We start from the raw sequence: 13860 nt of genomic DNA on the forward strand, positions 1-13860 counted from the left end.
AGAAGTCTGTTTGTTTGGTGTTCTAGGAAACCAACAAAAGGAAATGCATTTTAGCCAGGAAAGAAAAAAAAAAAAAGCCCTGCCCAGCTATGAATGACAGCCAAGCCAGCGGACAAGGGTGAAAACAGACAGCTAAGGAAGGGACTAGCTATGTGCCCATGGGAGACAGCACCTGAAACGGGCCCAGTGTGAGAGCTACAATCACCTTACACAAACAGAATGGTCACTGTGTTACTGACCATGAGTATCCTTTGGATCAACCAAAGGTTGTGTATGCAGCATGCAGCATTCTAATTCTAGAAGGCGGCAGAGGTGAGCCAGCTATGTCCAAAATCAGTCTCATTTATGAACTGTGTGTTCCTGGGAAGTGTGCGTGCATGTTTGTGTATGTGTGTGGGTGTGTGTACTGCCATGTGCCAGCGATAGACCTTATCTTCATTGGGTACTCCCTGCTGCTGCTGCTTTTGCTAAAATATCTTGGACTCTGCACTGACATATGAGAAGCTATTGGCCTTTTTAGCTTTCTCCTGGACTTTCTGCCTTCCACTCTCCATTTCTCAGACCAATTTGCCATTCCCACATGGGAAGACGTCTACCTGTGCTACAGATTTGACTAGACTGAGATAAAACCATGAAAACATGTCATCACATGTCAGCAAAGCGCTCAAATAAAAATTAGCTATAGGACAATAGGCATGTCACTGTCAGATTGACTGCCTCCAGGTGTGCTTCATGGCCAATATCAAGGAAGGACCTTACTGGGCTGGAGCTGACACTGCCCTATCCTATTTGACCCATTACAGAAAGACCAAATCTAGGACATATCATATCATGTCATAACATGATAAAACCCAGGAATGACCAGACCTGTATTTTGCTGTTATCCTGACCAGTAACTCACTGTATTTTGTACATAGGAAGCAATGTTATCCCATAGGGTCTTCTAAAAGGAAGTTCCATCTTCAAATTATTCAGAACCAACTAGGTCAAGATCTGCCTAACAACACAGCTTCCTGAACATATTAAGCATAAAACTCAGAGGCAAGAACCTTGAGAAACATGTGCCAAAGTTCAGGGAATGGTCAGACAAAGAAAAACAATGCTTGGCTAAGGAGCTGAAGTGTGTTTCAAAGAAAACAAGAAGAGCCTGATGTCTCATTCACCTCTCCTGGACAGCTGCCTTCTTCCGAGATGCCCAGCTCATTTGCCTGGATTCATCACGAGAGAAGTAGTTTTTAGAAATATTCCATCTTCTAGAGAAAGGAAACATCACTTTTTTGAAGGCAAACCAAGAAGTCTGGTTTGGGGTTGGTAAATTTCTGACAGTTGCTCCCAGAGTATTTTCAACTCAAAGTATGATTTCATAAAGAGGCTTATTATGTTTTAAATTGTCTGTCTGTAAAATATACTTTCATGAAATTTTGTTTTCTCGGAATCTTCTTTTTCCTTCTTGTATGAATCTAATGAACTTGAATTTCCAAAGTCATTGAGGTAGGAAAGGTATGTAACATTATACTTGAGCTTTAGGTCAATAATTTATAGGATAGTGGTGGTTTTGTTTTGTTTTGTTTTGTTTTGTTTTGTTTTGTTTTGTTTTGTTTTGTTGAGACAGAGTCTCATCCTGTCACCCAGGCTGGAGTGCAATGGGATAATCTTGGCTCACTGCAACCCCTGCCTCCCAGGTTCAAGTGATTCTCCCACCTCAGCCTCCCAGGTAGCTGGGATTACAGGCATGCACTGCCATGCCTGGCTAATTTTTGTGTTTTTAGTAGAGACAGGGTTTCACCATGTTGGCCAGGCTCATCTCAAACTCCTGACCTCTAGTCATCCACCCACCTCGGCCTCCCAGATACTGGAGTTTTTTTAATGGGTCACCCTTTAGAAGGCATGAAGTCATAGAATCTAATAATCACCAAAACCAACCATTGATTTCAATACTAGAAAATTTGAGACACCAGAAGGTGAAGTGACTTGCCTAGAGCCATACAATGGCAGAGGCAGGGACTGCAACCCACTATCCTAATGACAAGCTTAGGGCTCTTCTCACCCTTCGGTGGCCAAAAGTATTTTGAAATTTTGACCAAAAAAATTAATGTTTATTAATCATTTTAAATCCAAAAGATGAATCCACTGGATTCCATAGTAAATTGGGTGGAAAGTAAGAGAGGGATCAAAGGGCAGCGAATATATGAATGGGGAGGAGAACCATTTAGCTAGGTGCAAAAGTAATTGCGGTTTTTGCAATTACTTTTGCACCAACCTAATAATTGTCCATAATTCTAAAAGCTATTCGGATCCCATCAGGAGCTTAAGAGGGACCAATGTGCTCAGGGCGTGCAGTTTTGCTTTCCAGGATGGATCAGGATCATGCATTTAAGCTGGAAAATGGAAAGAGGAGTTGCTTCACCCACAGTCAGTGGTATTGCATCAGCCAATCCCTGCCATTCTGCAGTTTCCTGGTGCATCTGCCCGGAGTCACACGGTCTTTCCTGCTAAGCCTCAGCGTCTCCTCCAAGCCACATCAAAATCTTTCTTTCTGGGCCTTTCCCAGAAATAAATTCTTGCTGGAAGGTATAAAAGACCAGCTCCTCCAAGCAGAGCAACTCCCTGGCTGCTGTGAAAAGACAAGGCACTAGGCAGGTAAGACTCGTCAACTTTCATCTTTCCTGGTTTCTGCAAAGTTGATGATGAAATTTCCTAACGTCTTCTCAGAAAGCTTAACACTGGATTTGGACTTGTCTCTATCAGGCACTTTCTGGTGCCAGCTTTAGCCACCCCATGGCACACTCCCCTTGTTTGGTATAAGACAGAATGTAATTAAGCCTCCCCCCACCACTGTGGGGGAAAAAGGCTTCTCTGTGTCTGAAAACTATGTCAGAGAATCATGAACTCTTAGGGCTGGAAGGTACCATAGACCTCTCTTATCCACCTTGTTTAGGAACTGAGACCTAAGCAATTTAATGTGTCCAGAGTCACACAGGAATTTGGGGAAAACAGTGACAGAATGGTGCTCCCCGTACTGTTCTTGAGACAGTGTGATGAAATCTGGCCTCTCCATTATAGTGGAGATTTTGCAGTATTTTAAGGGGTTCCCTAAGCCAGAGGTGTCAGGTCTTCATCTCATTTCCAGCATCTCATGCCTGCCATCTGCAGCAGATCCAACCATCTGGTTTGCCCTCAATGTCTAGTCCTAGCTGTCCTGAGTGCCCTGTGGACACCTGGCTCTCAAGCAGGTGTGTGACCTGTATGCAGCAGTAGTAGGCAGGCTTCATTTTGGGAGAATGGGGTGGTTAAATCATATTTGTTTTTTATGCAATCGTGTGCCTCAAATCTTTTGGTTGAAGTAGATTATTTCTGCTCTAGAGGGCTTGATAAGAGCTATCTCTTCATTCTCATCCTGATCTTGGAGTCACTCAAAAGATCAAGAGAGTGTTCCTGCAGGGGATGGGGCAAGAATTATGGCTTTCCTACTGGCTCACTCCACCACCCTCCACAGGGCTCTTTACAGTCATGGAAGAGAATCTCTCTGACTTCATCTCTTCTCAGGCCTTCCCCCTATCTCCTTGGTGACTGCTCAGCGACATTGAGAACCAAAGTCTGGAAGGCCTTGGTACTCAGAGTGTGGTCTGCAGACCAGCAACATCATCATCACCTGGAACTTACTGGAAGTGCAGACTTTCAGGCCCTTTCTGTGACCTTCTGAGTCAGAATCTGCATTTACCACAATCCCTACATGATTAGTAGGCACATTACAGTGTGAGAGGCTTGCCAAGGGACCATCTCTGCCCTCTCCCTCTGCGACCTCCAGATGCTGAACTTCTCTGCTCTAAGAGTTTTATTCATTCAGCATGCACCCAACACCTATATGTATTGACATGCTTAGTTCCTGGGAAAACAAATAAATAAGATGGAGCTCTTGAGGAGTTCATGCTCTGATAGGGGAAACAGATGTGAAGACAGTAATATGAGATATGGATGAAATACCGTGGGAGGACAGAAAAAGGGACGATTTAACTTTTCCTGGAGAAAACTGGTAAACTTCACAGAGGAAGTGGCATTTGGTCTGGGTTTTGAAGAATGAATAGGAGTTTATTAGACAGAGAGGGTATTGTATAGGGAAGAGCATGAGTAGAGGCATGGGATTGTGGACCAGCCTGGCATTTGAGGGGCAAAGGCTGTGGCTCTGTCTCCAGATAGTGCTTCATGTCCCAGGGAAGGCTCCAGGCTTTGCTGCAAACCAAAGGGCTTGGGAAATGGTTTCTGCACTCACCATGTTGATAAGAATATGGATAAATATCTACACATCACAGAAGCCTCTTGTTGGCCTCTTACACTCTAAAGCCCCATGCCCTCTTGCCCTGTGTGGTTCTGGCTGCAGAGTGTCCCTCTAGAATCTTTTTGCACATCCCGTTTTCAGTGACATGACCTTGTATTTACCTGGCTCTGATTTTTGTTCACAACCTTCCTTCACACCCACCAGGAACATTGCCCAAGACATGGGAAAATAATTTATTTCTGGCCTTGAAGTCCCCCCTCCTCCACTTTCCAGTGAGGAGAGCATGAAGGGGGTCCCAAAGAAGAGGAGAGGAGAAATGAGTATTTAAGTATTGTTTCCCGTTCAAATTTCTCAACTTTCATGTCTTCTTCTATGATTTTGTCTTCCTCAGGCTGTCTCAGATGATGTCTTTTTAAAAAATGGACTAATTTTTTACTTTGTGTTTGTCATTTATTATGAAATGCATTAGTTGTTCAAAGAACAATATAATGAATTCTTGGGCCCACAGCCCTCTTTAAAAAAAAATCAATGATATGGTGGTTGCCAGGAGCTGGGGGGAAGGGGAAATAGGGAGTTGGTGTTCAATGGGTATAAGGTTTCAGCTTTTACAGGATGAAAATGTTCTAGGATCCATTGTGCAACATGTGAATATACCTCACATTATAGTACTGTATAGTTTAAATGACTAGGATGCTAAATTTTATGCTATGTGGATTTTTGTTGTTGTTGTTCTTTTCTTTTCTTTTTTTTTTTTGAGGCAGAGTCTCACTCTGTCGCCCAGGCTGGAGTGCAGTGGTGCAGTCTTGGCTCACTGCAACTTCCACCTCCCAGGTTCAAGCGATTCTCCTGCCTCAGTCTCCCGAGTAGCTGGAATTGCCAGTGTCTGCCACCACACCTGGCTAATTCTTGTATTTTTAGTAGAGACAGGGTTTTACCATGTTGGCCAGGCTGGTCTCCAACCCCTGACCTCAAGTGATCTGCCCACCTCGGCCTCCCAAAGTGCTGGGATTACAGGCATGAGCCACCACACCTGGCCATGTTTTTTTTTACCATAGTTTGTTTTTTAAAGTCAATGATACCTTTTCCTCCAAAACCATCATCTCTGTTTGTCTGAAGGGCAGATTTCTGCTAACTCAATGAACCCTGCAATGGGTTCCCTGAAGTTGCAAAATATGGTGACAGAGGGAAGGAGGTCACAGAATTTCTTCCTCCTTGGGGCCATACAAGTATAAGGACAAGAGCCCACTGAGAGGTCAAGCTGTTTGAGAACTCATCTTGGGGTGGGGGGAAGTAACAGAGAGAATCTTGGCCAGAGAGGTATTTATTCATGCCTTGCCCATTCTCTAGAGTTAGCTGGCAAAAAGTACAACAAGATACAAATTATTAGGGGTACCACAAAAGGGCAGAGGGAAAAATTGGAGGTGGGCAGGGGTGAAGGAGGCTGAAATGACCTGATCCAGATACAGAGTTCTCCTGGTCTGGCCTATTCCAAAGGGAGATGATTTGGAGAGGGTCTGCAAGACAGGCGGGGAAGTCTGTCAGGCAAAGATCCAGAACTACGATTTCTCTCTGGGGGCTGAGCCCTGGGGAGACATGGCTGGGGGGCAACCTGAGGCTGCTCTCCCTGGTGTGCTTCTGGATTCCACCAGTGAACGCCGTGCTGCAGGGAGAGCCCAGGCACTCTTGTGAAAGCTGAGGAGCCTCTCAGGACCGTGGTCTAAACACACAATCATTCCATCCGCCCCCCAGGCTGGAGCCAGAATCTCCTCAGAAGATGTATGGGGTCTGCTCCACTAAGACCAATGAAGACGCTCATCAGAAAACAAAGCTTCACAAATTTCAGTCTAAGGACTTGCATTCAGAGTTAAAGCTCATGGGGAAGGGGTTAATCCATGAGCTGGAATCTTTCCAGGCAGGCTGGGGCACAGCTGTGGGCTCAGGGAAGCTCTGAGCTTTGTCATAACTTTCTTTCAGTATTGCCATCAAGTTGGCACTTTGAGGGAAGGGGAAGCCCCTGCCAGGTTTCCGAAGGGAGGTGATGAGTGTCTGCCCCTCAGGCATTCTCCCCTGGGGCTGGGCCAGAGGAAACTGGCTTGCAGGGAGCAATGCATCCTGGAGGGAAGGAGGGAGGGGGACTCAAAGACAGGTTCCAGCCTTGGTAACAGCGTTTCTCACACCTGTGACAAGACAGGTACAGCATCTCCGGACCACAGGCTGTCAGGGCAGAATTGAACATTCTGGATCACTTGGTCCCACCTCCTCCCATAGAAAGCCAGGACCCCAGAGATGTTAAGTAACCTGCCCAAGGTCACAGAGCTATTTGGAGCAAATGCAGAATGATAACTCAGGGCCTTAGATCCTGAAGCCTGAGTTCTTTCCCTTCCACCATGGCTTCTCCTCTTTCCGTCTCTCCCAGTACCTAGCACAGGCCTGTGTGTATGGTAGATGCTTCATTCGTTAATGTGGTCTCTCCTTTCCTGTTCCAATGTTATGGTGTCTGGTGCTCCTTGGGCTTCCTCTGCTTTCTGTGATTCAAACCTCCCACTTGGGCTCTAGAGAGGCTCATGGTGTGATCTTGCATCTCATTTCAGTGATGAGGGTCCTTCTCCATCTCCCAGCCCTCCTGGCTTCCCTCGTCTTGCTTCAGGCTGCAGCATCTGCCACAAGAGGTGAGTGTCTCCCTTTACGGGTTTTCTGGGGCTGCTGTCACAAAGCACACCAACTGGATGGCCTAAGACAACAGAAATGTATTCTCTCACAGTCCGGGAGGATAGAAGTCCAAAATCAAGGTGTTGGCAGGGCTGTGCTCCCTCTGAAGGCTCTAGGGAAGAATGCTTCCTTTCTTCTTCCAGCTTCTGGTGGCCCTGGTGTCCTTGGTGTTCCCTGGCTTGTAGCTGCAACACTCCAATCTCAGCCTCAGTCTTTGCATGGCCTTTTTCTTTGTGTGTCCTCTCCTCTTCTCATAAAACCACGATTTATTGGATTTAGGGCTGATGCTAAGGCAGTATGACCTCATTTTAATTCATAACATCTACAAAGACCCTACTTCCAAATAAGGTCACATTCTGAGGTTCCATGGAGATGTGAATTTTGGGAGGGCCATTATTTAACCCACTACACTCTCCTTGTTGAGAAAACAGATCCTGTCCTCCATGCTCCAGACCCCAATACAAGAGGTAACAGGGAATCCCACCATTACTCTCATGCCATCCCCTTCTCTACGTCAGAGTCCTGGTGATCAGTGGGTCCTCTTTGATGAACTTGAGATAGTCCACAAGACCATCTCACCAGGAACCAGAGAAATCCCCACAGTCCAGTAGCCCAAGCCACCCTGAGTGGCCACACTCCCTCTTCATCCCATCTCTGGGCATTCTACTGAGATCTCAAAGAGCAATTTTGACATCTTGTTGAAGATCCAAGAGTATTCTTCCCATTCTGTGCTTTTTCCCCTTAAGGACTCTTATGAAACTTTCCTAATCTTGATCTCCTGCCTGCCCAGATTTGAGGGGTGGGGGTAATGGCTGAGAAAGAGGGAGATAAAAGCAGAAGACATCGCAAAGGAGTGGTGTCTGACACCCTACTTCCTGCTCCTCACTCCAACCCCAAGCGCAGACTACCAGAACCTCTGCCATCTCCGACACTGTGAGTCAGGCCAAGGTCCAAGTCAACAAGGCCTTCCTGGACTCCCGAACCAGGTACGTGAGACACACACACACACACACACACTTCCCTTCACAGGCTTCCTGTTCATGAGAAGCACATCTAGGCCAGCCCGGAGGAGCCAATGAGGCGAACAATGATAAAACTTACCCTTCCATCCTCCTAGCCCTCCAAGTACATGACAAGTAGGAGCAATAGCCCACAAATCCTGAAGTCCTCAGCCTGTACATCACCTGAAAGAGGACATCTAATCTAACCCTAGAAGGACTTTCTTCCACGTGGCCCAGTGTTTCCTTGGACCATGCATTCCAGAGTCCCAGAAAGCCTCTCAGTAAAAGTTCTTCATTCATCCAGCTGATATTGACTGATTCAGCCAGGTCCACCAGAAGCCGAATCTGAGCCCTGCATTCAGGTGCAGGTGACGTATTAGGGGAATGCTCACAAGGAAGCTGTGACGGGGTGAAGAAGCAGGAGAAGTGAAGGGAGAGGTTAGACAAATCAAGTGGCTTCAGGTCTAGCCTCAGCCTGACCCCACAGGGAGACCTGGAGCAGAAGTTGCTCCTCAGAGCCTGTCCCATCTTGGAGCGAGGGAGCAGAGCCCTCACCTGCCCACATCAGTCAGACATGGCTGCAGGCTTGCAGGTGGCTGAGAGGTGTTGCAGCACACCTGTGGAATTCCCGGGCACCCCCAGCCAGGCCACTCCAGTGGCTCAGAAGCAGGAGCCCAACAAGGTTACTGGAGTGAGCCTGTAGCAGATGCACCCGTGGCAGCAAGGGGAAGAGCCCAGGGCCCACAGGGCACCAGTGGAGTCAACTGCCCTCCAATCCTGTACGGAGGCAACGTGGGCAGCTTCCCTCAGGAAATGCACACTCTAGGGAGAGGGTAGACATTGAGAAAAAAGTAACCTTATTCTTTCCTCTCGCTGTCCCTTTACACTGGACCTGGGCCTCCACTCACTCCTCCTCAGCCCTTGAATGAACTCTCAAGCCGTCAGATAAATTTTTTGGTGACTTAGATGATAAAACACGCTCTGGACGCTTCTAGTCCCCAGACCAGGATTATCTCAGGAATTAAAGTGTCAGCATAAGAAGATAAAGCCAAACCTGCTCTCTTCCTTCAGCTCAGAACTGCTTGAGGCCTCTGGCGGGAGAAGACAGTGCAGTCTCCTTCTCCTTCTTTCTGGGGCTCCTCCTTCCCAGCCTGGGTTTCTGCTCCTTGGGGGTTAAGCTGAGGGAGGAAGGAAAAAGGGGTGGTGAGTCTACATCCCCTGAACAGCTCAGTCCTCAAGGGGCCGGAAGCTCTCTCTCTCCCCTTGGGTGCTTTCTCTTGGAGCTTCTGCTGCCAACTCTGTGATCTGGAAAATTCAGAGAGAGATTCTGCTGCCAACTCTGTGATCTGGAAAATTCTCTGGCCAGTGGCTCCCAGCTCTAACCCTCTCTGCCTGGGACCATCGGGCCCACTCCTTCACCCCTCCCCACCCTGTCTTGGGGCAGGTCCCTTTTAAGCAGCCTCCAGAAGACTAGCAGCTTCGCCCTGCTGTTGAGGCGGTGCAGATTCCAGATTCTGCCCCTCTCTCTGTGCTCTCAGGACACTGTTCTTCAGGCAGGTGTCAAACCCCAGCCATGACTCCAGGACACACAGTCAAGCCCTCCTCCTAAGACCTTTCTCCCTAGAATTAAACTAGCAAAGGAGGAGCCCCATGGTGTTGGGAGGGAAGTGCCCAGTATTTCTGCAAATGTCTCCAAAGGAAAATTCTCTCTCCCTCCCCAAATTCAATCCCTTTATAGCCTCAAGATGGGGAACAGCATAAAAGCCACAAAACCGGTGTTCATACACCTCCTTTGCAAGTCCTGCACAGGCCAACCAGCGCCCTGCTTTGAAATGTGGAGGAGCCCTTCCCCGCTGGTCAGTCCTTGGACTCAGGGGCCTCACAGAGACAGAACGAGTCACATTTAAACATTCTGTTACACAAGTACACACACAGTGCAGTGACTCACAATTTATGATAAGGAAAATGAAGGAAATAAACAGGGCAAGGGATGCCACTCTAGGCACAGGGATCAGGGAAACCTGTTGGAGAATGGGAAGGAGCCACCCAGGCAGAGGGCATGGGGGTGACATTCCAGGCACTGCAACAGCATAGGGTCTGAGGCAAGAAAGACTGTGGGTGCTCAGGAAAAGGAAGGCCAGTGGAGGCAGGAGGCAAGGAGGATCACGCATAAGGTGAGAGCAGGGAGGTGTGTCACCCCAGGGTAAGCCATTAGAACACTTGAATCAGCGGTGGCATGGTCTGATTTTTATGCTAAAAAGATCACTCCAGCAGCCCTGTGGAGAACCAATGGGAAGGGGACAGGAGTGGAAGTAACAGCTGTCTAGATGGGAGAGGATGACGGCTAGGACCAGGGTGGAGACTGTGGAGATGGCAGAGGTCCTTCCAAGACCCTGCCTGCCCCCAACAGAGCCCAGCCCCAGGGCAGAGCAGGAGGTGAGTCCCTGGTGAATCTGTGTTCAGGCAGAGGAAGCATGCAGAGCCCAGGGTGGGGCGGGAAAGGAAGGAACATCTGGAACCTTGGATGGGAGCTTACAGGCTAAGCCCAGGAAGGCCCAGCGGCCTGCCTGCCTTTGTTCATGGTGTGAAGTGGGGACTCTAAAATACCTTGCAGCAGCCCCTCTGGGACCCAGTTGATGGTGACAGTTTTGCTCACACATGCGAGTGTGTGCTCTGTGCAGATGCAGCTCTGGGGGCCCTACATTCATTCTTCCCCAAAATCCTAGGAAGTACTGAATCGAACTGTAGAAAACAGCTGTTTTCAAGGTCAAAAATGATGAAACAACATGGTTCAACCGAAGGTTACTATCATTATTTTCATTATACCAATAAGGAAACTGAGTACAAAGAGCTTAAGTAATTTGCCTCAAGGGCACACAACTAGAAAGTGGCAGTCAGGAGCCAATCCCAGTCAGTCTATCCCGAAGTCCATACAGAAGTCTCTGATGGGAGAAAATTGTGATTCCCAGTTCATAAGTGAGGGGAAGTCACTCAGAGGTCATATCATTAAACCAATCCTGGTGGAACCCAGATCCACCCCTGTGTCTGTCCAGCTCTAATCCCACTTTAGGCTAGCAGGGTCCAAGATAACTTTCTAGGATGATGAAATGTTCTATATCTGCACTGTCCAACATTGTCATCACTAACCACACCTGGCTATTGAGCACTTGAGGTGTGCCTAGTGCTGCTGAGGAACTGAATTTTTAATTTTAATTTTAATAAGTTTCCATTTAAATAGCCACATGTGGTTAGTGGCTACTGTATTGGACAGTGCAGCAGCCTGGGTTATGAGGCCATGTTGTACACACCCCCTCCCACCCCTCCAGCGGCCCCCAGCCCCCTTCCTACAGGGTCCAGACCATGATCCCCATCTCCCTCCACTGTAGGCTGAAGACCGCCATGAGCTCTGAGACTCCCACCAGCCGACAGCTCTCAGAATACCTCAAGCACGCCAAAGGCCGGACGCGCACAGCCATCCGCAACGGACAGGTGTGGGAGGAGTCTCTAAAGAGACTGAGGCAGAAGACGTCCTTGGCCAATGTCACAGGTACAGAAAACCCACCAGCCCTCTGTGGCAGGAAGGGGTCATCTCCCCACAGGAGAGAGCAGAGGCCACCCAAAGCTGCACTTCCTGTTGAGAGCTGTCTCCTCAGAGGAACACTCCTGTCTCTCCCTTCTTAGACCCGTAGACGAGACTGGCAGAGCAAAGAGGGGCTTAGAGGACAGCTAGGGCAATGCCGTTTCAGCAGAGGAAGGAAGTGAGACCTAGCAAGCTCACATTGCCGACTCCAAGTGAGGGGACGCTGGTGCTCTTTGTATAACACTGTCTGAAAGGCCTCTGCCCAAAGGAAGTGCTAAAGTCAATAAACATGGGTTCCTTGTCCTAAACCGCAGTGTCACCACTTCCTCTAGTAGAGGGGAATTTAAGCCACGTGTGTGAGGGGGATTTACTGGGATAATGTCACAGGAGCTAGGATTTCCACCTTGTTCTGGGTAAGATGGAGCTTTCAGTAAATGAACTTAACTGATGGCTTGGTCATGGCTTCCTCCATCCCCTCCACTCTCACCCCCAACCAAATGCCACAGCCCACAGAGGGTCATGAGAAAGGGGTTTGGTCCTGACAGGAGAAAAAGGCTGCAGGTTCTCCCTGGGAAAACATCGAGTGAGGGGGGATACCTGGCCCAGGAGTTGGGCAAATTCCAAAGCTCCAAAAGAAGGAAACTGGGACAAGGTAAGAAGTAGGAAGCACTTTGACCTCTGAAATACAAAAGGTTCTGAGGGCTGAAATCCTGCCACCTTCCAGAGATGCCCCCTCCCAGAAGAAGCCCCCATGAGCCAGATTCCCTCACCTCCCTATCCTTGCAGACACCAGCGTGCATGACGGTATGCGTTCAGAAGTGGGCATCTCTCTCCACCCTGTGCCCACACTGAACACTCTGATGCCTAAAGCCCCCCTACTCTGTCACTCCTCCCACAACCCTTGCCCCTCACTGAAAAATTACCTGTCCCTTCCCAACCTCTGTCCTAGCTATGTCGCTGCTTGCTTGGTACTTTAGATGTAAACGAAGCTTTAGAAGAAAGCAGTCTTTACACACTAACTCATACCAACATATGCTTAACCTCCCGGGGTATTTCCATTCTAAAAGAAAGGTCTGTCAATTCAAATGAATCTGGACCTGGTATACCAGGAATGACTAGCAATTCCGGGGACCTTCCCAGTTACTCTGTGTGGCCTTGGGCAAGTCTCTTGAACATTGTGTTCTCATTTTCTTCCCTGTAGAATGGGGAATAAAATGTATTACCTTAACGTGCTGTCAGATTAATTGAGAAACCACTTGAGAAACGCTTACTTAGAATGGAATGCATTCCAAAACATGGCAGGTTCACCTCTGGTCTTCATTTCCTGCCTCCCACGGGTGCCTGTGAATGGAGAAAGAACTCAGTCCCTTTGGGGTCCCTTCTGTTTCAGATCCCAGCCTGGACTTGACTTCACTGTCTCTGGAGGTGGGCTGTGGTGCTCCTGCTCCCGTGGTGAGATGCGACCAGTGCAGCCCTTACCGCACCATTACGGGAGACTGCAACAACAGGTGGCGGGGCTTGGGGTGTGGGGGCCGACACTTCCAGCCACCCCGCCCCGCCCCGCCAAGGCCTTTGTCCCTTGGGCACTTCAGGCAGATCTGCCACTGCCTTGCCCACCTGGGCTGGCGTTCCCACCTTCCCCACCTTCTCAAGATCGCGCGTCTCCAGCCCTCTCCCTCCAGCCCACTGTGTGTCTCTGGAAGCGGCACCTTTCCCCGGGGCGGGGGAGCCCCGCGCCTTCAAGGGGTGGGCGCAGTTCAGAGACCCCACATTTGAGAGGCCCCCTTCTCTGCGTCCCCTCCGCCTCGAGCAGAGGCTCCTTCCCCCATGGGGTCCTGGGCTTTGGAGCCCCGGAACCGGCCCTGCCGAAACTCAGCGAGGATCGTGCTGGTTTCAGGAGGAAGCCTGAGCTAGGCGCCGCCAACAGGGCTCTGGCGCGCTGGCTGCCCGCGGAGTACGAGGACGGGCTCTCCCTGCCCTTCGGCTGGACGCCGGGGAAGACGCGCAACGGTTTCCCTCTCCCGCTGGTGAGGGCAGGCCGGGCGGGGGTGAAGGATGGGAGCCAGAGGGGACAGGATGCACTATCCAAACACGCGGGGAAAGGAGGAGGAGGGATCGGTGGGGGCAGCAGGGGTGCGCGAAGGAGATCTGCACAGACCCCCACCTTCCGCTAGAGGGCAGCAGAGCTCGGAGCCCGGAGCCCGGCCACGTGGTGGTCACGTCCCGGCCGCCGCAGGCCAGATACCCTGGGGTCTCCCGGGCAGATGGCCTCCCTGCCCCATCCCGCTCGCGCT

At 49.5% G+C, this 13860-nt stretch overlaps 1 protein-coding gene across 3 annotated transcripts in view; it reads left to right on the forward strand.

Annotated features, from left to right (window-relative positions):
* Window positions 1-2328: 2328 nt before the first annotated feature.
* LPO (lactoperoxidase) overlaps window positions 2329-13860 on the forward strand; it is a 30132-nt gene continuing 18600 nt past the window's right edge. The window contains exons 1-6 of one of the 3 annotated variants that reach the window (XM_030827154.1): window positions 2456-2640; window positions 6868-6945; window positions 7884-7971; window positions 11373-11533; window positions 12957-13074; window positions 13464-13593. In XM_030827154.1, the coding sequence (XP_030683014.1) occupies window positions 6870-6945; window positions 7884-7971; window positions 11373-11533; window positions 12957-13074; window positions 13464-13593 (573 nt within the window). In that variant the 5' untranslated portion in view covers window positions 2456-2640; window positions 6868-6869. Of the gene's footprint in view, window positions 2641-6867; window positions 6946-7883; window positions 7972-11372; window positions 11534-12956; window positions 13075-13463; window positions 13594-13860 lie in introns of all 3 variants that reach the window. The other 2 variants (XM_003272303.3, XM_003272304.2) reach the window with 2 other exon arrangements.

Source organism: Nomascus leucogenys, chromosome 14 (genome assembly GCF_006542625.1).
Source record: "Nomascus leucogenys isolate Asia chromosome 14, Asia_NLE_v1, whole genome shotgun sequence".
In the NCBI taxonomy this organism is placed as follows: Eukaryota; Metazoa; Chordata; class Mammalia; order Primates; family Hylobatidae; genus Nomascus; species Nomascus leucogenys.